Source organism: Nyctereutes procyonoides, unplaced genomic scaffold (assembly GCF_905146905.1).
Source record: "Nyctereutes procyonoides isolate TBG_1078 unplaced genomic scaffold, NYPRO_anot_genome, whole genome shotgun sequence".
Lineage (NCBI taxonomy): Eukaryota > Metazoa > Chordata > Mammalia > Carnivora > Canidae > Nyctereutes > Nyctereutes procyonoides.
Window position 1 is genome coordinate 7,493,910 of NW_026575042.1, and position 23,591 is coordinate 7,517,500.

General features: G+C 38.2%; 1 protein-coding gene across 7 annotated transcripts in view; it reads left to right on the forward strand.

The window, feature by feature from the left end:
* GOLGA4 (golgin A4) overlaps positions 1–23,591 on the forward strand; it is a 131,025-nt gene that overhangs the window by 46,598 nt on the left and 60,836 nt on the right. For 5 of the 7 annotated variants that reach the window (XM_055320951.1, XM_055320955.1, XM_055320957.1 and 2 more), the window contains 7 exons: positions 175–222; positions 2,909–2,965; positions 13,806–13,904; positions 14,460–14,589; positions 15,708–15,895; positions 16,192–16,275; positions 18,377–18,524. In XM_055320951.1, coding sequence (XP_055176926.1) covers positions 175–222; positions 2,909–2,965; positions 13,806–13,904; positions 14,460–14,589; positions 15,708–15,895; positions 16,192–16,275; positions 18,377–18,524 — 754 coding nt within the window. The remainder of the gene's footprint in view (positions 1–174; positions 223–2,908; positions 2,966–13,805; positions 13,905–14,459; positions 14,590–15,707; positions 15,896–16,191; positions 16,276–18,376; positions 18,525–23,591) is intronic. The other 2 variants (XM_055320954.1, XM_055320953.1) reach the window with 2 other exon arrangements.

Here is a 23,591-nt window from a genome sequence, read left to right on the forward strand (position 1 = left end):
GAAACATATTCTTAAGTTTTTTTGACTGTGTATGCATCTGACTAGGTTGAATTATCTATAAAAGGATTATTCTGATTTGTGTATTTTTTGACTTTCATAAAGATATTTTAGTAGAGTTTGGAATAATTTATATAGGAATGACTGATGTTATTGGTGACTTTGTCTTTATTTTAGTTTGTTATAGCTTATCAGACTCTTCAGAGAGAGAAGAAAAAGCTACAAGTAAGTGATATATATCTTGGCTGTGATACTGATTCATACATATTTTTAAAATTAGTGTCTTATAGTATGATAGTTCTGACCCTCACTTTTAATAATTCTCCATGTGATCCAGGCATTTAACCTATTTTACTACCTGGGGTTTTAAATAGAGAGAGTGAGAAATTCCAGAGATTTTATCTCTGGTAGGGATGGGCTTTTATTTATTTATGATAGAGAGAGAGAGAGGCAAAGACACAGGAGGAGGGAGAAGCAGGCTACATGCTGGGAGCCCGATGTGGGACTTGATCCTGGGACTCCAGGATTGCGCCCTGGGCCAAAGGCAGGCACTAAACCACTGAGCCACCCAGGGATCCCCTCCCTTCTATTTTTTTTTTTAATTTATTTTTATTTTTTTTTAATTTTTTAAATTTATTTATGATAGTCACAGAGAGAGAGAGAGAGAGAGAGAGAGGCAGAGACACAGGCAGAGAGAGAAGCAGGCTCCATGCACCGGGAGCCCGACGTGGGATTCGATCCCGGGTCTCCAGGATCGCGCCCCAGGCCAAAGGCAGGCGCCAAACCGCTGCGCCACCCAGGGATCCCACCTCCCTTCTATTTTTGAAATACCTGCAGACATCTCTGCTCCTTATCATTCTACCAGGGTCCAAACAAGCATCCTCTCTCTTTTTTCCTGAGGCTGCTGCTTGTAAAGCTCTTGGTCATGTATGTGGAAAGAAAGGAAGCCATTGAGCTCTTCTGGGTATCCCACCTCAGCCCCACTGTGTCACCCTGTTCCGTGGCTAGACATTTCCCACCAGGTATTTCAGGTGATAATTCACAGGTCAGAGCTAAGGGGAAGTATCCACTCCACTTCAAACACTGCCATCAGTTTGCTATGATATGTAAATATTTATCATTTGGAATCATGCTTTACTAATTTCTGCTTCTGTCCTGTCTTGAGAAGGAGAATAGTGGCTTATATTGTTAGGGGATAGCATTCTGTATCTCTGCTGTATGACTTATCCTAAACATTTTAAAATCTTTTAATGGTAAAATACATAGAAAATCATACACAAAAAATATAGTCTTATTTCTTTCAGTAAAAGTTATTTAAAACAGTTTAGCATTTTGTCCCATCTAAAGACACTAATTGAATAACCAAAACATTATTTGTAAAGTAACTTGGTAAAATTAATTTCCTGATGTACATTATTTTAACGTATTTAATCTGCCATAAATAATAATTTCCTATAAGTACAACATTAAATTTTCTGGCTTTGGTCTGGAGTACAATCAATTGGTTCAGAATGATAACAGTAGTTTTTATTGCTGATTCGGTGTTCTCATTATCCATTAACAAGTATGAAAATAAGGTTATTACAATTAGAGTTTTTAGTTTGTTTGACAATGTTTTCTTTTTTCTTTTTTTTTAATAAATTAATTTTTATTGGTGTTCGATTTACCAACATACAGAATAACACCCAGTGCTCATCCCGTCAAGTGTCTCCTTCAGTGCCCGTCACCCATTCACCCCCACCCCCCCACCCTCCTCCCCCTCCACCACCCCTAGTTCATTTCCCAGAGTTAGGAGTCTTTATGTTCTGTCTCCCTTTCTGATATTTCCCACACATTTCTTCTCCCTTCCCTTATATTCCCTTTCACTATTATTCATATTCCCCAAATGAATGAGAACATACCCTGTTTGTCCTTCTCCGATTGACTTACTTCACTCAGCATAATACCCTCCAGTTCCATCCACGTTGAAGCAAATGGTGGGTATTTGTCGTTTCTAATGGCTGAGGAATATTCCATTGTATACATAAACCACATCTTCTTTATCCATTCGTCTTTCGATGGACACCGAGGCTCCTTCCACAGTTTGGCTGTTGTGGACATTGCTGCTAGAAACATCGGGGTGCAGGTGTCCCGACGTTTCATTGCATCTGAATCTTTGGGGTAAATCCCTAACAGTGCAATTGCTGGGTCGTAGGGCAGGTCTATTTTTAACTCTTTGAGGAACCTCCACACAGTTTTCCAGAGTGGCTGCACCAGTTCACATTCCCACCAACAGTGTAAGAGGGTTCCCTTTTCTCCGCATCCTCTCCAACATTTGTGGTTTCCTGCCTTGTTAATTTTCCCCATTCTCACTGGTGTGAGGTGGTATCTCATTGTGGTTTTGATTTGTATTTCCCTGATGGCAAGTGATGCAGAGCATTTTCTCATGTGCATGTTGGCCATGTCTGTGTCTTCCTCTGTGAGATTTCTCTTCATGTCTTTTGCCCATTTCATGATTGGATTGTTTGTTTCTTTGCTGTTGAGTTTAAGAAGTTCTTTATAGATTTTGGAAACTAGCCCTTTATCTGATATTGACAATGTTTTCTGAAACATGGGGTCTTTCGAAATGGAGGTTAGCTCTTATTTATTCCATTGTATTATTAATGTTCTATAAATTCATACCCAAAAGTTCATCTTATTCCTATGGTATGGGAGCACCTTGCGTGTGTTTCTGTAAATGGTCTCTGGATTTTTATTTCTACATGCATATAATTCTACCACTAAGTGGCAGTAGAGAACTGTGGTTGCATAGTTCCAATTTAAAGGATGTTGAAGATAAAGTTCAGTGACTTGTGCTCTTTTTTACTTTCTTTTCATTACAATGTCATGCAGTTGTTTAAATTAGCTTTTTTTTTTCTTTTTAAAATTAAAGGGTATATTAAGTCAGAGTCAGGATAAAGCACTTCGGAGGATTGGAGAGTTAAGAGAGGTAAGTCATGGTGATTAATACTTTGAGAATTTAATCTCATTTATCAGAACTCTTGTTATTTGTTGGGATAGTTTTATATACAGTTCTTTAGTTATAGTAAAAACCAGCCAGGCCATTCTGTAAGACCAGAGATTGATTCTTACAGTTTTTATTTGTGTAGTTTCCCTAAGATATATGCTGGTAGAATTTATGACATAAGAATGCCTTTATTTAGCAACAGAATATCATTTGCCAGCTTCACAGTCAGTGGCAACTTCCAAGGCTATAACCTGTCTCTTCTGTTAGGTATTTCAGGCTCCTTTTTGTTTTTCCTAACCAACAGTCTTGATACAATTAAATAAAAATTATGTTCATTGTAATATTTGGAGGGGGGGTAATTTTAACAATGAAATATTAGCGTCCAGGCAAATATTTACCACTTTTGTCCTGTCCTGTCTTGAGAAGGATGGAGATTATTGGCTTATACTGGCTAGGGGGTTGGATTCTGTGTCACTGCTATACTTTAACAGTTTGAAATATTTTAATTGTAAAAATATTTTAGTTGTAAGGTATAACAAATATAGAAAATCATGCACAAAAATATATAGCTTATATGTGTATGGTAAACACTATTGTAACCACCACCACGGTCAAGAAGTAGAATATTGCCAATCACCCTGAAAGCCCCTTTGTGTTTCCCCAGCCAGTAATAGCCCCTCCCTTTCTGCAAAAATAACTACTGACTTTTGTTGTACTTCCTTGTGTCTTTTTAAGGTTTTATTACTGAAAAGTGTGCCCCTAGGTACTACAGTCTTGCCCATGTAAAAATTGTTTTGATACAACTTTTAAGTCTCCTTAAATCTGTACATCCCCCCCGCATCCCTTTTCCTTATTGTTGATCTGTTGAAGAACCTAATGATAAATTAGAAGACCCAGTATTATTCATTTGCCTTATTCCAGCACTATAAAACAATACTTGTAGAATAACAATACTACCACCATTAATTATGATTACTGAGATTAGTTAATAAATTTTTATATACTATTCCTGGTTTTCCACCACTTAAAAAATCTTTTCCATATCTATACTGTTAGATCATAAATCATTGCATATGTATTTCCCTTTAAACCTTTGTGAAAACTCTCTTAGGAGATGCCTGTCAGAGCCATGGATTGACAAGTTTTAATTTTTTATTACCTCCCCACTTGTGTTAGGTTTCTTTCTGTTTTTTTTAAATAAATTTATTTTTTATTGGTGTTCAATTTACCAACATACAGAATAACACCCAGTACTCATACCGTCAAGTGCCCTCCTCAGTGCTCGTCACCCAGTCACCCCCACCCCCACCCCCCTTCCACCATCCCTAGTTCATTTCCCAGAGTTAGGAGTCTTTATGTTCTGTCTCCCTTTCTGATATTTCCCACACATTTCTTCTCCCTTCCCTTATATTCCCTTTCACTATTATTCATATTCCCCAAATGAATGAGAACATACCCTGTTTGTCCTTCTCCGATTGACTCTCTTCACTCAGCATAATACCCTCCAGTTCCATCCACGTTGAAGCAAATGGTGGGTATTTGTCGTTTCTAATGGCTGAGGAATATTCCATTGTATGCACAGACCACATCTTCTTTATCCATTCATCTTTTGATGGACACCGAGGCTCCTTCCACAGTTTGGCTATTGTGGACATTGCTGCCATAAACATTGGGGTGCAGATGTCCCAGCGTTTCATTGCATCTGTATCTTTGGGGTAAATCCCCAGCAGTGCAGTTGCTGGGTCGTAGGGCAGGTTATTTTTAACTCTTTGAGGAACCTCCACACAGTTTTCCAGAGTGGCTGCACCAGTTCACATTCCCACCAACAGTGTAAGAGTGTTCCCTTTTCTCCGCATCCTCTCCAACATTTGTGGTTTCCTGCCTTGTTAATTTTTTGTGTTAGGTTTCTATTGCTGCTGCAGCAAATTACCACAAATTTAATGGATTAAAACAACACAAATCTCAGAATTGACTTAGTCAAATTAGTCTTACTTGGCTAAAATTAAGGTGTCAGTTGGACTGTTTCTTAATGAAGGTTCAGAGGGACAATCCGTTTCTTTGCCATCTTCAGCTTCTGAGGCTGCCATGTCCTCTGATACATAGCTTCTTTCCTCCATCTTCAAAACTATCAGTGTTACATCTCTGCCCATTCTACTATAATCATTCCTCCCCTTCTCTCTGAACTCACTTGGGAAAGGTTCTGATTTTAAGGACCCCTGTAATTAGATTGGGCCCACACAGACAATCCATGATAATCTCCTTATTTCAAGGCTCTTAATTTGATCACATCTGCAAATTCTAATATACTCCAGTTTCGGGGATTAGGACTTGGAACCTTTGGGGCTGTCTTCTATCTAACATGCTGCTTTTAATCAAGACTATAATCAATAAAATGGCTAGGAGACAGCCAATAAGGGAAAGGAGGAGAAATAAGGGGTCTAGAGGCCATATAGTAAATTCTGTTTTTTTCTTTCTTTCTTTCTTTCTTTCTTTCTTTTCTTTCTTTCTTTCTTTCTTTCTTTTTCTTTCGTAAATTCGTTTTGGTGCATATCTATAGTATTTTTGTAGTAGCTAAGATATATTTCTGAGCCATAACCCTGGTTCTTGTTACATGAAGAGAGATTTATTCAGTAATATATATGTAAATACTACTCAGGTAAGTGAGGGTCTGGATATTTTAAATTTTGTTCACAAAAAGATTTCCTCATCTAAATAGTATAACCCATAAAATCATGATTAGTATTTAAACATTCAGAGTGCTGTAAGTCATAAAATGTTTTGTTTCTTTGGAATTAAAGCCTGAATAGAAGTTACACACCATTTCATTAGTACCTTATTGACTTAGACTGGGCAAAACAGTATAATGTTCTTTATTATATCAAGCTATTCAAGGTAATAGGAAGGATGTTGGGTTTGAGGTTGGTGTTGAGGAGAATAACTATCATGACTTCCAGTGTTTTGACGAAACCTCAGATGTGAGGCCTTTTGACCAAATATGTACAATTTCATATTGTTGGAGCATTCACTGTATGCTTGGGGGTCACAGCTTTTTATGTTGGCTGTGGCCAAACTAGGAAAGAAGGCTAATGTAGTTTTCTACAGAAATTATGATTCCATGAAAGATTTTGAGGAGATGAAGAAGGCTGGTATCTTTCAGGGTGTAAAATAATTTAGGAATGTAAAGAATTTCTTTGGGTTGAGTTCCATGGAAGTTTGTCACTATTCTTTGTTCCTAAACTATGAAACATAAATATTGGGTTATGGAATGGTTTCCCTTTATGAGTAAACAACCAATAAATACTGTGGACAGTAAAAAAAAAAAAAAAAAAAAATTTTTCCAGAAAATAGTCCTTAGTACTTTATATCTTCCTCATGTTGTTATGAGTATATGCATGAGTAGAATCCATGAACATTTCTCCTAATATTTTATGGAGATATATAATATTATATGGATAATATATAATATTATATGGATATATAATATATATAAATACAAATTTTATAAAATATTATATATAATATTTTATGGAGAACAAAACAAAACAATTCCATATAAGCAAATATTGTGTGTTATGTCAAATTCTAGCATAATAGATATTTGTTAATGAATTAAATGAAGGAAAATGGTAAACAAAAACATTTCTAATCTTTACCCTGTAATTTACTTAGCCTGATTTGGAGTCTTAAACATCAACAGATATTAAATAGCAACATCTTACTATGAGAAGGTAATTGAACTGTGAAAATTATGAGCTCATCTAAGATGATAGGGTTCTCTGATTTCCTTTTAAGGCCAGTTAAATGTGGAATAAATGCAGACATTCTTAGCTGTTTCCTCCTTTCTCTGTCCTTTTGTGCATGGTATGTTCTTTTTCTAGGCTTACTCAGATGCAGTTCATTATAAACAGCTGCCGTTCTCAAAGCTAACTTCAGGGGGGAGGGGCAAGATGGCGGAAGAGCAGGGTCCCCAAATCACCTGTCCCCACCAAATTACCTAGATAACCTTCAAACCATCCTGAAAATTTACGAATTCGGCCTGAGATGTAAAGAGAGACCAGCTGGAATGCTACAGTGAGAAAAGTTCGCGCTTCTATCAAGGTAGGAAGACGGGGAAAAAGAAATAAAGAAACAAAAGGCCTCCGAGGGGGAGGGGCCCTGCGAGGAGCCGGGCTGAGGCCGGGGCGAGTGTCCCCAGGACAGGAGAGCCCCGTCCCGGAGGAGCAGGAGCTGCACCAACCTTCCCGGGGGAAAGGGGCTCGCAGGGAGTTGGAGCAGGACCCAGGAGAGCGGGGATGCCCTCAGGCTCCCTGGGACACTAACAGACACCTGCGCCCCAGGAGAGTGCTCCGAGCTCCCTAAGGGCTGCAGCGCGCACGGCGGGGACCGACCGGAGCAGCTCGGAGGGGCTCGGGAGCGGCTCCAGGGAGGGAGCTGCGGGGCGGGAGCGCGAATCCCACAGCGCAGGCCCCGGAGCACAGGGCGCCGGGACACAGCCCAGGATCCGGCCTCCCCCGGGACAGGCAGAGGCCGGGAGGGCCCGAGACAGCGAGGACGCTCCTGCCCCGAGCTGAGCAGATCAGTGGCCCCGCCCCGGAGCCTCCAGGCCCTGCGGACGGAGAGCCGAGAGCCCCGAGCCCCGTAGTTCCTGCGGAGGCTGAATCCAGGCTTCCAGAGTTGCCATAGCAACTGCGACTGTTCCTCCTGGGGCCCCACGGGGTAAACAACCCCCGCTGAGCCCTGCAGCAGGCAGGGGCAGAGCAGCTCCCCCAAGTGCTAACACCTGAAAATCAGCACAGCAGGCCCCTCCCCCAGAAGACCAGCTGGACGGACCAGTGATACTCCCCCGTGTTCCAATACAACTTGTTTTTGGCCACTCTGCACTGAGCAAAATGACTAGAAGGAAAACCTCACCTCAAAAGAAAGAATCAGAAACAGCCCTCTCTCCCACAGAGTTACAAAATCTGGATTACACTTCAATGTCAGAAAGCCAATTCAGAAGCACTATTCTACAGCTACTGGTGGCTCTAGAAAAAAGCATTAAGGACTCACGAGACTTCATGACTGCAGAATTTAGATCCAATCAGGCAGAAATTAAAAATCAATTGAATGAGATGCAATCCAAACTAGAAGTCCTAACGACGAGGGTTAACGAGGTGGAAGAACGAGTGAGTGACATAGAAGACAAGTTAATGGCAAAGAGGGAAACTGAGGAAAAAAGAGATAAACAATTAAAGAACCATGAAGACAGATTAAGGGAAATGAACGACACTCTAAGGAAGAAAAACCTACGTTTAATTGGGGTTCCCGAGGGCGCCGAAAGGGACAGAGGGCCAGAATATGTATTTGAACAAATCCTAGCTGAAAACTTTCCCAATCTGGGAAGGGAAACAGGCATTCAGATCCAGGAAATAGAGAGATCCCCCCCTAAAATCAATAAAAACCGTTCAACACCTCGACATCTAATAGTGAAGCTTGCAAATTCCAAAGATAAAGAGAAGATCCTTAAAGCAGCAAGAGACAAGAAGTCCCTGACTTTCATGGGGAGGAATATTAGGGTAACAGCAGACCTCTCCACAGAGACCTGGCAGGCCAGAAAGGGCTGGCAGGATATATTCAGGGTCCTAAATGAGAAGAACATGCAACCAAGAATACTTTATCCAGCAAGGCTCTCATTCAAAATGGAAGGAGAGATAAAGAGCTTCCAAGACAGGCAGGAACTGAAAGAATATGTGACCTCCAAACCAGCTCTGCAAGAAATTTTAAGGGGGACCCTTAAAACTCCCCTTTAAGAAGAAGGTCAGTGGAACAATCCACAAAAACAAGGACTAAATAGATATCATGATGACACTAAACTCATATCTGTCAATAGTAACTCTGAACGTGAATGGGCTTAATGACCCCATCAAAAGGCGCAGAGTTTCAGACTGGATAAAAAAACAGGACCCATCTATTTGCTGTCTACAAGAGACTCATTTTAGACAGAAGGACACCTACAACCTGAAAATAAAAGGTTGGAGAACCATTTACCAATCAAATGGTTCTCAAAATATACCCTAAAAACTACAGAACACTTCTGAAAGAAATTGAGGAAGACACAAAGAGATGGAAAAATATTCCATGCTCATGGATTGGCAGAATTAATATTGTGAAAATGTCAATGTTACCCAGGGCAATTTACACGTATAATGCAATCCCTATCAAAATACCATGGACTTTCTTCAGAGACTTAGAACAAATTATTTTAAGATTTGTGTGGAATCAGAAAAGACCCCAAACAGCCAGGGGAATTTTAAAAAAAGAAAACCATATCTGGGGGCATCACAATGCCAGATTTCAGGTTGTACTACAAAGCTGTGTTCATCAAGACAGTGTGGTACTGGCACAAAAACAGACATATAGATCAATGGAACAGAACAGAGAACCCAGAAGTGGACCCTGAACTTTATGCTCAACTAATATACGATAAAGGAGGAAAGACGATCCACTAGAAGAAAGACAGTCTCTTCAATAAATGGTGCTGGGAAAATTGGACATCCACATGCAGAAGAATGAAACTGGACCACTCTCTTGCACCATACACAAAGATAAACTCAAAATAGATGAAAGATCTAAATGTGAGACAAGATTCCATCAAAATCCCAGAGGAGAACTCAGGCAACACCCTTTTTGAACTTGGCCACAGTAACCGGAGAAGGACAAACAGTGTATGTTCTCATTCATTTGGGGAATATGAATAATAGTGAAAGGGAATATAAGGGAAGGGAGAAGAAATGTGTGAGAAATATCAGAAAGGGAGACAGAACATAAAGACTTCTAACTCTGGGAAATGAACTAGGGGTGGTGGAGGGGGAGGAGGGCGGGGGGTGGGGGTGAATGGGTGACGGGCACTGAGGGGGACACTTGATGGGATGAGCACTGGGTGTTATTCTGTATGTTGGTAAATTGAACACCAATAAAAATTAATTTATAAAAAAAAAAAAAAGCTAACTTCAGGCAGGAAGAGTTCTTTTGCAGTTTGAAACACATCTGAACATAATGGGTAGCACAGGGCTGAGATAAAAAATAGTGGAACAGTTAATGTATTTGATACATTCTACTTATCAAGATATTTCTCTCAGGACATAATCAGAAAGACCTTGTACATCATATGCATAAAAATCTTAATTCTAGGGTACTCAGTTGGTTAAGCATCTGCCTTCAGCTTGTGTTTTGGTCCTGGGATCAAGCCCCTCTTTGGGCTCCCCGCTCAGTGGGAAACCTGCTTCTCCGTCTCCCTCTGCTGCTACTCCTGCTTGTGCTCTCTTGCTCTCTCTCTCTCTCTCTGTCAAATGGAAGAATAAAATATTTAAAAAAGTTAATTCCAAAGTTTGCCAAAATTTGGAAGCAGTCTGAATGGCCAAAAATAACATTATTGAATTAGTTGTTGTATTTAGTAATATTATAACCATTTATTATTATTGTACTTAAAAGTTCAAATAGTGTAGATATACACTAAAAGTCTAATCACAAAAAAATTAAGTAAGAAATGACTCTAGATACTATGATACAGGATAGCTAGTGAGGTCCCCTATCATGGAGATGTTGGACAGTTGACTAGCCAGCCTGTGGACTGTAGTCAGGATATAAGTAGATGGTTCTTAAGTTCCTTTGTAACTATAGTCTTTTTTTATTTTTTATTTAAAAAATTTTTTTGTAACTATAGTCTTGACTAATTATGGAGTGCTTATTGGTAGATTAGGGTAAGATAGAAGGGGGAAGGAAAAGAAAATATGATGCTGCCGTTTTATCCAAGTATTTTTTATATATGAAAGAAAGGGGGAGATGAAAACATTTAAAACCTGAACACCATCATATAAATTGAGGAATTTTTGTTGGCTGTTAGGGATGGCATGTAACAGAGTCTGGTATGGTAGGATGTAGAAAATTATTTGGAAGAAATGAATTTTAAGGAAAGTAAAGGATCACATTACTATTAAAGAGATGTGTGGCTGTTCATACTAAATAATTGCCCTGTGCAAAGTCATGGAGGACAGTATATTCCAGACTTTTGGATTTCATGGACTGAAAAATTACCTTCCAATTCCTTGGGGGAAAGGAGAATTGTTGTAGAGCTGCAGACTTTTTTTTAAAGACTTATTTATTTGAGAGAGAGAGGGAGCGTGGGCGAGTGTGAGCGTGCATGCCCAAGAGCCAGTGAGCGCTTATGTGGGGGAGGGCAGAGGGGAGTATCTCAACTAGACTCCTTGCTGAGCTGAGCTGAAGCCAAGAGCCTGTAGCTCAACCAACTGAGCCACTGAGGTCCCCCAGAGCTGCAAACTTATTTTTTCAAGTAAGGACATTGAGAGTAAGAAACCAGATTCTTTTATTGTCATTATTTCATGAAAGAAAGACTTTTTTTTTTTTAATTTTTAAGTAATTTTTACATTTATCTCACAACCCCAGGATCAAGAGTCACATGTTTTTCTAACCAAGGCAGCCAGATGCCCTGACAGATTTTTTTTATTTTTTATTTTTATTTTTTATTTTTTATTTTTTTTAAAGATTTTATTTATTTATTCATGATACTCGCACACACACACACAGAGAGGCAGAGACACAGGCAGAGGAGGGAGAAGCAGACTCCATGCAGGGAGCCCGACATGGGATTCGATCCCGGGTGTCCTGGATCGCGCCCTGGGCCAAAGGCAGGCGCCAAACCGCTGCGCCACCCAGGGATCCCAGATTTTTTTTTTTTAAATAACAAGATTAGGAAGGACATATTCTCAGAATAAAGGACAGTTGTTTAAATAAAAGAAAAACTCTCTTCTGTTGGCTTTCTGTTTGTTATTTCACCATGGATCAGTGAAGACTTCATTCTGGACCTGCCCTGATTCAAAGACTGGCATTTGGAGACTACTGGTGTGGGAAGAGTCAAACCAGGAGTCTTTAGTGAGAGGAACAGTACAAATGTGATCTTGAAGCAGTGTAGGTGTGGGGGTGAATAGAGGACAGTTAGTGCTTTAGTATTTTGAAATTAGTAAATTTGAACTATGCAAGAAGAGGGCATTGCTGTAAGTCTTTGAAAATATTGTTTGGCTGTGGAAGGAGCCTTGGTGTCCATCGAAAGATGAATGGATAAAGAAGATGTGGTTTATGTATACAATGGAATATTACTCAGCCATTAGAAATGACAAATACCCACCATTTGCTTCCACGTGGATGGAACTGGAGGGTATTATGCTGAGTGAAGTAAGTCAATCGGAGAAGGACAGTGTATGTTCTCATTCATTTGGGGAACATAAATAATAGTGAAAGGGAATAGAGGGGAAGGGAGAAGAAATGGGTAGGAAATATCAGAAAGGGAGTCAGAACATGAAGACTCCTAACTCTGGGAAACGAACTAGGGGTGGCAGAAGGGGAGGAGGGTGGGGGGGTGGGGGTGACTGGGTGGCGGGCACTGAGGGGGGCACTTGACGGGATGAGCACTGGGTGTTATTCTGTATGTTGGCAAATTGAACACCAATAAAAAATAAATTTATTATTAAAAAAAAGAAAATCTTGTTTGGGAAAATTTTCTAGCAAATGTGTAAGGGATGGATTAAGTCAGACTTGGGGTAAGATTTCTCTCTAGAAGGCTCCTGAAGGAAATTAGTCATTGAAATTATAAAGATCTGCACTGTGGTTGTAGATGTAGAAAGAATAGGACTTATAAACATCGTAGAGAAAGCAGTAAAAATATATTAGTTATACGTAGGGATCAACAAAATTAGGTAAAATGTGACTTTGAATATATTTTTTTAAGATTTTATTTATTCATGAGAGACACAGAGGGAGAGAGAGGCAGAGACAGGCAGAAGGACAAACAGGCTCCATGCAAGGAGCCCGACATGGGACTCCATCCTGGAACTCCAGGACCACGCCCTGGGTGGAAGGCAGGCGCTAAACTGTTGAGCCACCCAGGGATCCCCGACTTTGAATATTTTGAGCTTAGGAAATTAGAAAAGTTAGGAATCCTAAAAAAATAGAAAGGTTTTGATTGTATGTCTTGCATGTTCCAGATGTTAATCTCTAGGATTCTGTTGGAGTACATATAAGGAAGAAGCACCAAGGACAGGACTGCACCCAGAGGAATAGATGCCCATAGAATCAGTGAAGCAGGTAGAGGAAATTAAGAGACAGGAGTATAGACAGGAGCCTGAAGCCCCAGAGAGCAAGCACCTAAACTGAGGAGAGAATTATTGGTGACTGGTATAATAGAGAGGTAAAGGTCATTGGATTTAGTGAGGAAGGCTCATTAATGATCTAAAGAAAGTAGCTTTTTGAGTAATTTCAGGAACTTGAAAATTTTCTGTTTGTAGTTCAGTCTTTCATTTTACAGATAAGGAGGCTTCTGACTTTGGCTATTGACTGCTTTCATGTATTGGGAGGAGGAAAGCTCTGTTGGCTATGGCTATCTGTTTGGTATAAAACAATGTAGTTTTAGATCAAGTGCATATAAGAGAGCACAAGTCATAAGGTGGCTGAAAGTAGGATAAAGTTTTTTTCTTTATCTTAAGCAATTGTTTTATCCTCTCTGCATTATTATCATCACTGAGCAGTCATTACTGCTCTAAAAATACACTTTCTCTTCTTGGATCTCAGTTTTTTTAAGGAATAGAATTCATGTCCCAATGGACAAATACTAATGTTTTACCTATTGATTCTACTCTAATTATTGTTACTGATATCTCATCTTAAGAAAAATGCAAATCTGGTTTGATCATGTTTTTAAACTTTGAAAACTTCAAGTTTATATTTTTTTGCTTTTTACTGAAAACTATTTATAAAATCCTTTATGTTTTAGGAGCTCCAAATGGATCAGCAAGCAAAAAAACATCTCCAAGAGGAGTTTGATGCATCTTTAGAGGAAAAAGATCAGCATATCAGTGTTCTCCAGACTCAGGTAAAAGATTAAAATAAAAAGAGTGGAATTTTTGGGTAAAGAAAAATTACGGGGGTTTTGATGGGATATCGCAATTGGTTCCAGATGTTATAAAATGGCCTATTTTTAAAATTCTTGCTTTTGTGTTATTTTTCAGTATAATTTTTAAATTTACTGTATCTTTTGGCCAACTATAAATGAAAATAGCAAATATAAAAATCAGCTACACTGGGAGTAAACATATTATTTTGGTCCTCCCCTCCTCCCAGTATATTGAAAAAGAATATCCTTTACTCTGTCCCCTCTATGTTTTAAAGAAAGTACTACTGTAATTTCTCATTTTCTTTTTTTAGGGAGAGCACATGTGGGCTGGGAGAGTGGGGGGTGGGCAAGGCCAGGAGAGAGAGAATCTTAAGCAGTCTCCCTGCCCAGCATGGACCCAGAAACAGGGCTCAGTCTCACAACCCTGAGACCGTGACCTGAGCCAGAACCAAGGGTCAGACACCTAACCTGTTGAGCCACCCCAGGCGCCCCTCATTTTTTTCCTAAGGCAAAAAAATTTCTTTTCTTTTTTAGGTTTCTCTGCTGAAACAGCGGTTACGGAATGGCCCAATGAATGTTGATTTACCAAAACCATTCTCTCCGATGGAACCACAGACTGAAGACATCTCTAAAGAGAACATAGACAGTGATATAGACCCAGTAGGTAAGCTTCATCTTGTCAAAAAGTTAATTTAAAAACTAGAGGATGTTGACAGTTTCCAGGGCATGACTGAGGGAAGGGGTGCTGGGAGGCGTCTAAAGCAGGAGGGTCCTCCAGGAAGATGCAAGAGTTTTGTTGTTTTGTTTCTTTACTTGTTATTGTTATTCAGAACAAAGCTAAGTAATTGTTTTAAGACTTGAAAGTCTGTGAGCACCACATTTTCATTGTAATTAAAATTCATTGTAGTGTTCACTTCAGCAGCACATATACTAAAATTCATTATATTACATTGTTTTATTGATAACAGTAGCTAGCTTTCATATAAACAGGGTCAGTATTGTTTAAGAGTAATAAATTTGCTATTTTCATTGTTTGGCTATTTCAGTTTTTAAGTAATATTGCTTATATATTTCTACATTCAAAGATTTCTATATTTGCTCTATTATTTGCTTTCTAATTAGAAAGGAAGAAATAGTTAAATTTTGTCTAAAAATCCAGTTATAGACCTCCATACTCTTTGAGGCTGTAGGTACATGTATTCAGTAAAATTCCCGTTTTTTTGTTTATTGGCTCTTTCAGAGGTATTTGTGATAAACTTTTAGTCCAGCCTGCACCAGAGCAGAGCGAGGTGCTGAACAGCTATCTGTCTGAGCAGCCAGCCTAGAAAGGGTCCTGAAATTCCCTTCGGGGTATGAAAACTTAACTCATAAGTCATAAATGTGTGGAGAATGCAGAACTCTCAGGGACAGATTAGAATGCAGTGAAAAAAATTCTTGATTAATCCTTTGGAGATGGGAGCCAAGGACACATAGGGCACTTTTGAATAACAAAAGATGGTCATCAAACTGTCTTTTAAGGAGGGTGGATTCAGTTAATGTTAGTTAACTAATGAGTGTATTGTGCCATTTGGGGTAGGCACTCCCTCAGATTCTTTAGATACAGATCATACACATGGTGAGAGTTGAGGTTGGGAAGGATACCTCTCCCTTCTTGGTCTGGCTCAGAGGATAGCAGAGCATTGGGGTGGGGATGCACCCCTATGTACTGACAGAGGAACTGTTCCCAGAGAGCCGTTCTGTTCCTTACTGATCACTCCTGCCTGTGCTGCTTATTTTTGATAGTGGTAGATGGAGCTTCTGCTAAAACACTGGAAGTACTTCAGCAGAGAATTAAGAGGCAAGAGAATCTACTGCAGCGTTGTAAGGAAACAATTCAGTCACATAAGGAACAATGTGCCCTATTAACCAGTGAAAAAGAAGCCCTGCAAGAACAACTAGATGAAAGGCTTCAAGAACTAGAAAAGATGAAGGTAAAAGAGCAGATGTGTTCGGTGTACTGTAACCCTGTAAAGCTAGATCCACAGGCTCCAGCGTGGCCTGCACTTCCCTCCTCCTCTGCAGAGCCTTCCCCTTCTCCATGGACAGCTTGGAGAGGACTCCCAAGTGCCCTGGGCTTCATAGCACTTACACCATCCTTTTCAGACCTCCTATATACTTTGCTCTTATTGGACTAAGAAGTATCCAAATTAGATTAAAATGTTTATAGAGTTCTCATATGAGGAGAAGCTTTATTAGAGATGGAAATGAATTCTTAAAATTTTTTTAGGAGCTTCATATGGCTGAGAAGACTAAACTTATCACTCAGTTGCGTGATGCAAAGAACTTAATTGAACAGCTTGAACAAGATAAGGTAAACCAATAAACCTTATGATACTAAAATTTATCAGGGGGCCCCAGAATTCACTTTTGGAAGCAGTTAGAAGCATTCAGGCTTATGCTTTCCACAGTTATTATTATAGCTGCTTCCATGAAAAATCTTTTTGTTGTAATTTTGAAATTTAAATAACAATTAGCATTCGATGTGTATCATGTAAAAATGATTCTCTGTGATTTTTTTGATCCCAGTCAGCATTTTGATTTCTAGATTAGAATAATGTTGCAAAAGAAATCTGTTTACAGTACCTGACTACTTTCTAGAGAAAAGAATTTTTTATAGCTAAGGCATTACTGAATGTGAATGATATTAAATATTATCTTTAATGGAAGCAGATTAGTCTCTCAGATAAATTACCTAAATGAAGAAGTGGTAGTGTATGGATTAGTATAAATAGAAGTTTCTACAATTGAATTTTGGTATATACAGGTGAGATTGGCAGTGTAGAGTTGGAGCAACAGCTATGGCTATGACAGCAGAGGCAACTGAAAATTCATTGGCAAGCGCTTTTAAGTTAAGTCTTTCAGCCCCAAGTTCTTGGGTTGGTTCCTTTTCTAAAGCAGCTCCTAGTTGGTTCACATCATCCACCATTTTCTTCAATAGGCTACTTTACAGCTACAGTATTTTAAGTGGCCATGCAATTAAGAACATATCAGAGATGTTCTGCTTTTGAAATGTATTAGCAATATTTTCATGCTATGATGTCATTTTGCTAGATTCTACTCCGTATACTTCATGAAGGCCCATTTAAAAAAAGTGAACCCACCATGCAGCTTCAACAGTTAACATCTCAGGACTAATGTTGTATCTGTACATGCCCAATCCTTATTATCCTCAACCTAGAATTTACTTTGTTGTAGAGCAAATCCAAGAAATCTCATAATTTCTTACATAAACATTTAGGTGTATTTTTTAAATAAAAGACTTTTTATAGAACTGTAATTGCATTATCATGATCATCTCTAAAACTTTCATAATTTCTTAATACTATCGTCTATCTAGTTAGTTTCAGATTTTGCCTTTTGTCTCATACGTTTTTTTTTCCCATTTTGATGAATCAAGATCTAAGTAAGTTTCTTTCATTGTTAATTGGTTGATATGACTTTTAAGACTTCTTTTAATCTATAGGTTCCATTGCCCTCTTTCTCTCCATGTCTCTTTTTCTCCATTGTGATTTGGTTTTTGAAGAAACTGAAGGCCAACGATCTTGTTTTGAAATTTTGTGTAATCCCCACTTACCTGGTTTTTATCTGTCCACTAAACCGAACCACCTGGAAGAGTCATACCCTAAACCAAGATGTGACAAACCCTGAAAGTAAAGTAATAATTTGAAGATCATAAAATAGCTGTCACAAAATCTTATTTTTCAAGAGCCAAGTCGAACCATCCTGTTTTTTGTTAGTTGCAAATGACTGATTCAGGATACAGTATTTATTCCTTTTCCCTCTAGTGACCCTCATTTCATGTGTACATTATCCAGAGAGTGGGAGGACAGTAGCAATTAGCAAATTGGAGGAGTGGGGGTGCCTCACTGACAGTAGTGATGGGTGGTGGTGGGACCAGGGACTGTCACAAGAGAAAAGAGAAAAAGCAGGTAGACCTGTATCACGGTATTAGCCCATCTTTGTGGCAGCAGTAACCCCCCACCTTCAGTAGCCTTTGAGGCTCTCCCCATGTTCCAGCACAGATTATGGTGGCCCTGAGCCAAGTACAAAAGGCTATATTTTGTTCATTATAAACTCTTCACTAAGATAGGGAAAATTATAGCAAACATTTATAGGAAGATTATAAAATAAGTCTTTTAATTAAAATGTGTTTTTAATACTCAAAAGATTAAACTTACTATTAAAATAATTTTTCATATTAATAACCCTGATCTGCCAGGTAATCAGTTATTATAGTATATAGGATCGTATAGAGTGCAGAACACAGACTTCAATTTGTGAAATACTAAAATAATTCTTATTTTGTACTTAGTAAGAAATAGTATGTTTTCTGCTTTTTAAGTAAGTTTATATATGCTACTGATGATGCAGTTTTGTTATGCAAACGCTTTAGTACCTGCGCTTCTGTTTAGGGAATGGTAATAGCAGAGACAAAACGTCAGATGCATGAAACCCTGGAAATGAAAGAAGAAGAAATTGCCCAACTCCGTAGTCGCATCAAACAGATGACTACCCAGGGAGAGGAGTTACGGGAACAGAAAGAGAAGTCTGAAAGAGCTGGTAAGAATTCAAGGGCTATTTGTTTTATATTAGAACTCAAAAGTCATGTGAAGTGCTTGACCAACCAACATTTAGAAAAATTAGTTAAATATTGATACTGATACAGAGATTCTGTATAAAATACTGCACTGTTCCTTAGGGGAGGCAGGGGCTGGTGAACTGTGGCCTGTGGCTGAAATCCAGCCTATGCATAGCCTATTTGTAGGACTCTCAATGCTTTTTTACATTTTTATGTAGTTGAAAACAAGAATATGTGACAGAACATACATGTCCTGCAAAGCCAAAAATATGTACCATTTGGCCCTTTCTAGAAATGTTTGCCGACTACTGCCTTGGAGTATCAAAACTTTTGGAACTCCCCAAGTAGGCACAGTGTGGTGCATATTAAATAAAGGTCACCTTATAGATAGATATGCTCTAGGGTAAACAAAAAGTGTAAGGTAGAGTATTAAAAAAGTATAAGGTAAGCCATTTAACGTAACAGAATTATGTTTTGACACAATAAATGCTAGGCTGTGAAAATGTGGAGACCAGCATAGTATTCCACAAGGTACGATACTGAGTAATGCCAGTAAAGGGAGGAGAGAGCAGAGTGAATGAGCATTTCAGATTAGTGAGGGTCTGAGTTTTGACTTAGGCCTCAAGGAATGAATAGAATGGGCTTAAGCAGAGAAGTGGAGGCAGCACGTATTTCAGTTACTATGAGGTCATCAGCAGGCACAGTGACTAAAGTGATGTATGAGTCAGCTGCAGACAATTCTTGCTCAAGTGGAAATAAAGTTGAATCATGAAAGAGCTGACTTTTAATATCTTAAAAGGTGAGTTGTTGAGCTTAGACTTGGGTGTACAAGACAACAGAAAACCAGTAATAGGAAAACATACTGTGATAGAAGCTAGTGTTTTATGTAGAAAATGAAGTGGTAAATCAGATCTACAACCAAAGGCAGAAATCTGAGCATGAGGGATCAAGCGAGAGAGCTCTAGCCACCTTGGGTGGGATGGATCTAGGAAGAGAGAAAGAGCAGAATCTGCAGAATTTGGTATCTGATTAATATGCAGGGGCAGAAGAACAGTAGAAATCTGAAATGACTCCAAGGTTTTGAGCTTCAGAGACTGAATGAATAGTGAGAAATCAGAGTAGGAAATGTAAGTGGGGAAGTTGAAGAATGGAGTGAAGTGATGAATTTGCTTAGATACTTTGAATTTTGTCAGTCATGAGTTTTCCAGATGAAAATGGTTTACTGTAATTTGGAAAAGAAACTAGAGGTTTTTTTTAGAAGTCAGTAACCTCGGGATTCCTGGGTGGCGCAGCGGTTTGGCGCCTGCCTTTGGCCCAGGGCGCGATCCTGGAGACCCGGGATCGAATCCCACATCGGGCTCCTGGTGCATGGAGCCTGCTTCTCTCTCTGCCTGTGTCTCTGCTTCTCTCTCTCTGTGACTATCATAAATAAATAATAAAAACAAAATAAAAAAAAAAAAAGAAGTCAGTAACCTAAGGTTGAAGCCTGTGATTAAATCCACAGGAGAGAAGATTAAGTTTTACAGTGGTAGCAGCCTCACTGCTACCACTAGTACCTATGAGCATGCACATGCACCGCTGCCACTACTACCAACAGCCGTTTAGCTTTTTTTTTTTTAATTTATTATTTATGATAGACACAGAGAGAAAGAGGGAGAGAGAAGGAGAGACACAGGAGGAGGGAGAAGCAGGCTCCATGCCGGGAGCCCGATGCGGGACTCAATCCCAGGACTCCAGGATCACGCCCTGGGCCAAACGCAGGCACCAAACCCCTGAGCCACCCAGGGATCCCCGTTTAGCTTTTTTTAATGCAAGGTTCTGTTATAAATGCTTTACTTGTATTTACGTGTGTGTTTACTTGTATTTGATCCTCTCAGTTTCTTTGAAATAGGTACTGTTACTACAAATAGGAAAACCTATGAACGTGAAGAAAGTTAAGTAGCTTATCTGCATTCATACACAGAGAGTAAGTGTATAGTAAGGGTTTGAATCTAGTTTGTGCTCTTAACCATAGAGATCTTGAGACTGGGAGAGAGAAATAATGAGGGGAAAAAAAGTTACCCAAGAAGTCATAGGAATTGTGGATAGTTATGCTTTGAGAGGAATAAAGAGGCATTTCCAGAAATGGAAAAGGTAGGTTGAAGACTTTACAAAAGGTCTTTGACTCTGGTGAGTATTTGATTCCCAGGATGCAGTGTGAAAATTTTAGAAACCAGATTATAAAGTTTAAGATGGAAAATGGATTTGGATGAGAGAGCTAGTTGGTTGACACCAAATAAGCTCATAAAATCTCTTTGTGGTTGTTTTATTAATAAGTGATATTAATTAGCTAATGAATTTGTTCCCATAAACCCAAGAAAATTTCCCTTCAGAGAGCATTAATTGACAGCAACTCTCAGAATATAATCTCTGAGGAATTAATTGAAGCAGTTTGAGGCCTGTGAGACATTGTTAGACAGGTTTGCTTTCAGTCAATAGAAAACCTAATGCATGGTCTCAGCTCCTCATATTAAGCCTTCCCGTTTTTAGGGCTGTTTTTGTTGACTAATGTAGTCAGGCAAAAGAAAATAATATTGAAAAAAAAAAGAAAAAGAAAAAAAAAGAAAATAATATTGGTTAGAGGATTAAGTTTTCTTTTAAAATTGGAATGTATTTTATGAGGAGGTAGAAATCCATGACCTAGTGTCAAGTCGAAAGACAAAATACACAGTTAATTCACATGTAGGGTAAGTGTTTCCCAGGCTGCTGTTATAGTCAGTTCATTAGTTAGTACACCCTTCCTTCTCTGGCTTCTCCAAAACATGGTTGTATTTTCTCTTTAAATGGCATTTTCATAAAACTGTATTTTTGTCAATATTTCATAGCTTGTAGGTTGGGAAATTTTTGTTAGTACCATAAAAATATCAAAAATACTTAAAAGAGAATTATAATTTAGTTATTTAATAAAAGCATTAACTTTGGAAAGTCTTTGGATCACAGAGTTGTAAGGGCTTTTATAGATTTTTAAAAAATTATATTTGTAGTCCTAACTATTGGACTATAACAGGAAGTTACAATAGACTCATTCTACATTGAAGATACTGCCTTTTAAATTTATAATGAAAACTAGTCTTGTACAACAACTGCATTTCGTCTAATGATCTTTGTTGAGTCTGAATAGACCTGTTGAAATATAAAATGGCATTTAGTTCAAATTGAAAGTGCATTTGCCAATTGACAGAAAAATTCCAATTTAGTGCTAAAAGTAGGGAAAAGTCTTTGTAAAGGAAGTAGAGTTTCTCCATAGTCTATAAACATAATCTGGCTCTTATAGAATTCTGTTCCTCTATGAAATATCTGTCTTTCTCTTTCTTGAATTTAAAATTCAAAGGCTAAACACATAAGAGCTGGCCATGGGAAAGAAGCATTAACAGCATTAACATCATTAAAGCTTGTAGTTGTTAAAGATTTTTAAAAGTAAATTTGTCTACATAAAACAATTATGAAAAAATATAAACCCTCCTAATTCATTTTCAACTGTAAATAATAAATATATTTAGTAATTCTTGACATGTGGCTATCAGTAGACAAGTAACTTATTTTTTTGATCACCTATTTTGGAGGTAAAAATCAGCTCAAGTATATTTCCCAATACTTTTCTTAGAAAAAGAGTCTGTTACACTGGTTTTCTAAATGAAACCAGTTTCATTTCAATGTTCTCATAGTTTTTCTGAATGAGCTGTGATGCCTCCCATATGTTGGAGGACAAAGAAATCTGAATGTCTCTGATTTTAAAAAGAGCAATTCTGCCCTAAAAGACCTAAACTATGTGAATATCGTGACATGCCTACTTTATAATATATGCTGTATCAACTTATAGTACTTATTTTACTCTCTAAGGAACTGTTGAGCATGGTTTTTGAAGTATGACAGTATAGCACTCTTGTTTTGTTATAATTATTTATTTTAGTGGATAAAGAAAATGAAAACCAAATATATTTGTTAGAAGCATTTTACTATTATTGTTAATAATAATCCTTTCTAGGTATGACTTAAGAACAGATGGTCACGTCTTCAAGTAACCAGATTTTAAACTTAGAGAAGTCTGGTGATTCAGCTTTAGTGCATAATGCTATATTTTAGCTGCTGGGTATTATTACTAATTGTCTAGAATATTATCTTTTCAATGCAACACCAATGCAGAATGTTAATGCTGCTAAATTTTGCCATAGGTTTTGGCTGTTCTGTGTGTGTGCATGTGTATGTTTTAAGTGGAGTAGGAGGTGGAGGTAGCTGGCTAGGTTTTAATACAATGTATTACAAAAACATTGGAACATAGAGAAAATGAAAGCACACTACTCTTGTTTCAGTACACTTCCATTTAGTCTTTCCTCCAATCCTTATTTTTATATTACTGTAAACATATTGTACATACAATTTTGTGTGCTCCTTTTTTTCATATTTAGCATTTTACATATTGCTAAAGCACTAACATTTTAATGGCTGTGTCTGAATGCATGTGCATCACTTAACCATTTTCCTCTTGATCATCATCTAGATTATATTTTTGTTATTATGAATAATACTGTACCAACTCTGATGCAGCTTTGAATTTTTTCTCAGGATAAATTCTTACATAGACTTCTAGTCTTTTTTATAAGTTACTTTTAGGTATTTAAACATAGCCATTACAAAAAACCCACACTATAGTGTTAAGTCCCCCGTCTCCCATTAAAATGTTCTTGCCTACAATTTATGCAAAGTAACAAAATATTCTGTTTGGATTAGGAAAGTTTCCAAAGTGCTTTCCAGAGTATCTTTTGTAAACCCTGAATCCCTTTCATTTACCCCGTCTTTGCCTAAGTCATGTGTTTTGTATGATTGGCTGCATTGAAAAACTTAGATTAACTCATAACATACTTTGCTTTTTATTGCCATGTTGTGTTTGTGCAGGAAATAAATTTTTTATTCATTTGTATAGTATAGGCCTGATATATCAAAGACATTCAGTGGAATATATTTATTTGATACTTGGAGGGCCCTCTTAAATAGAGTTATGTATTTAAGTA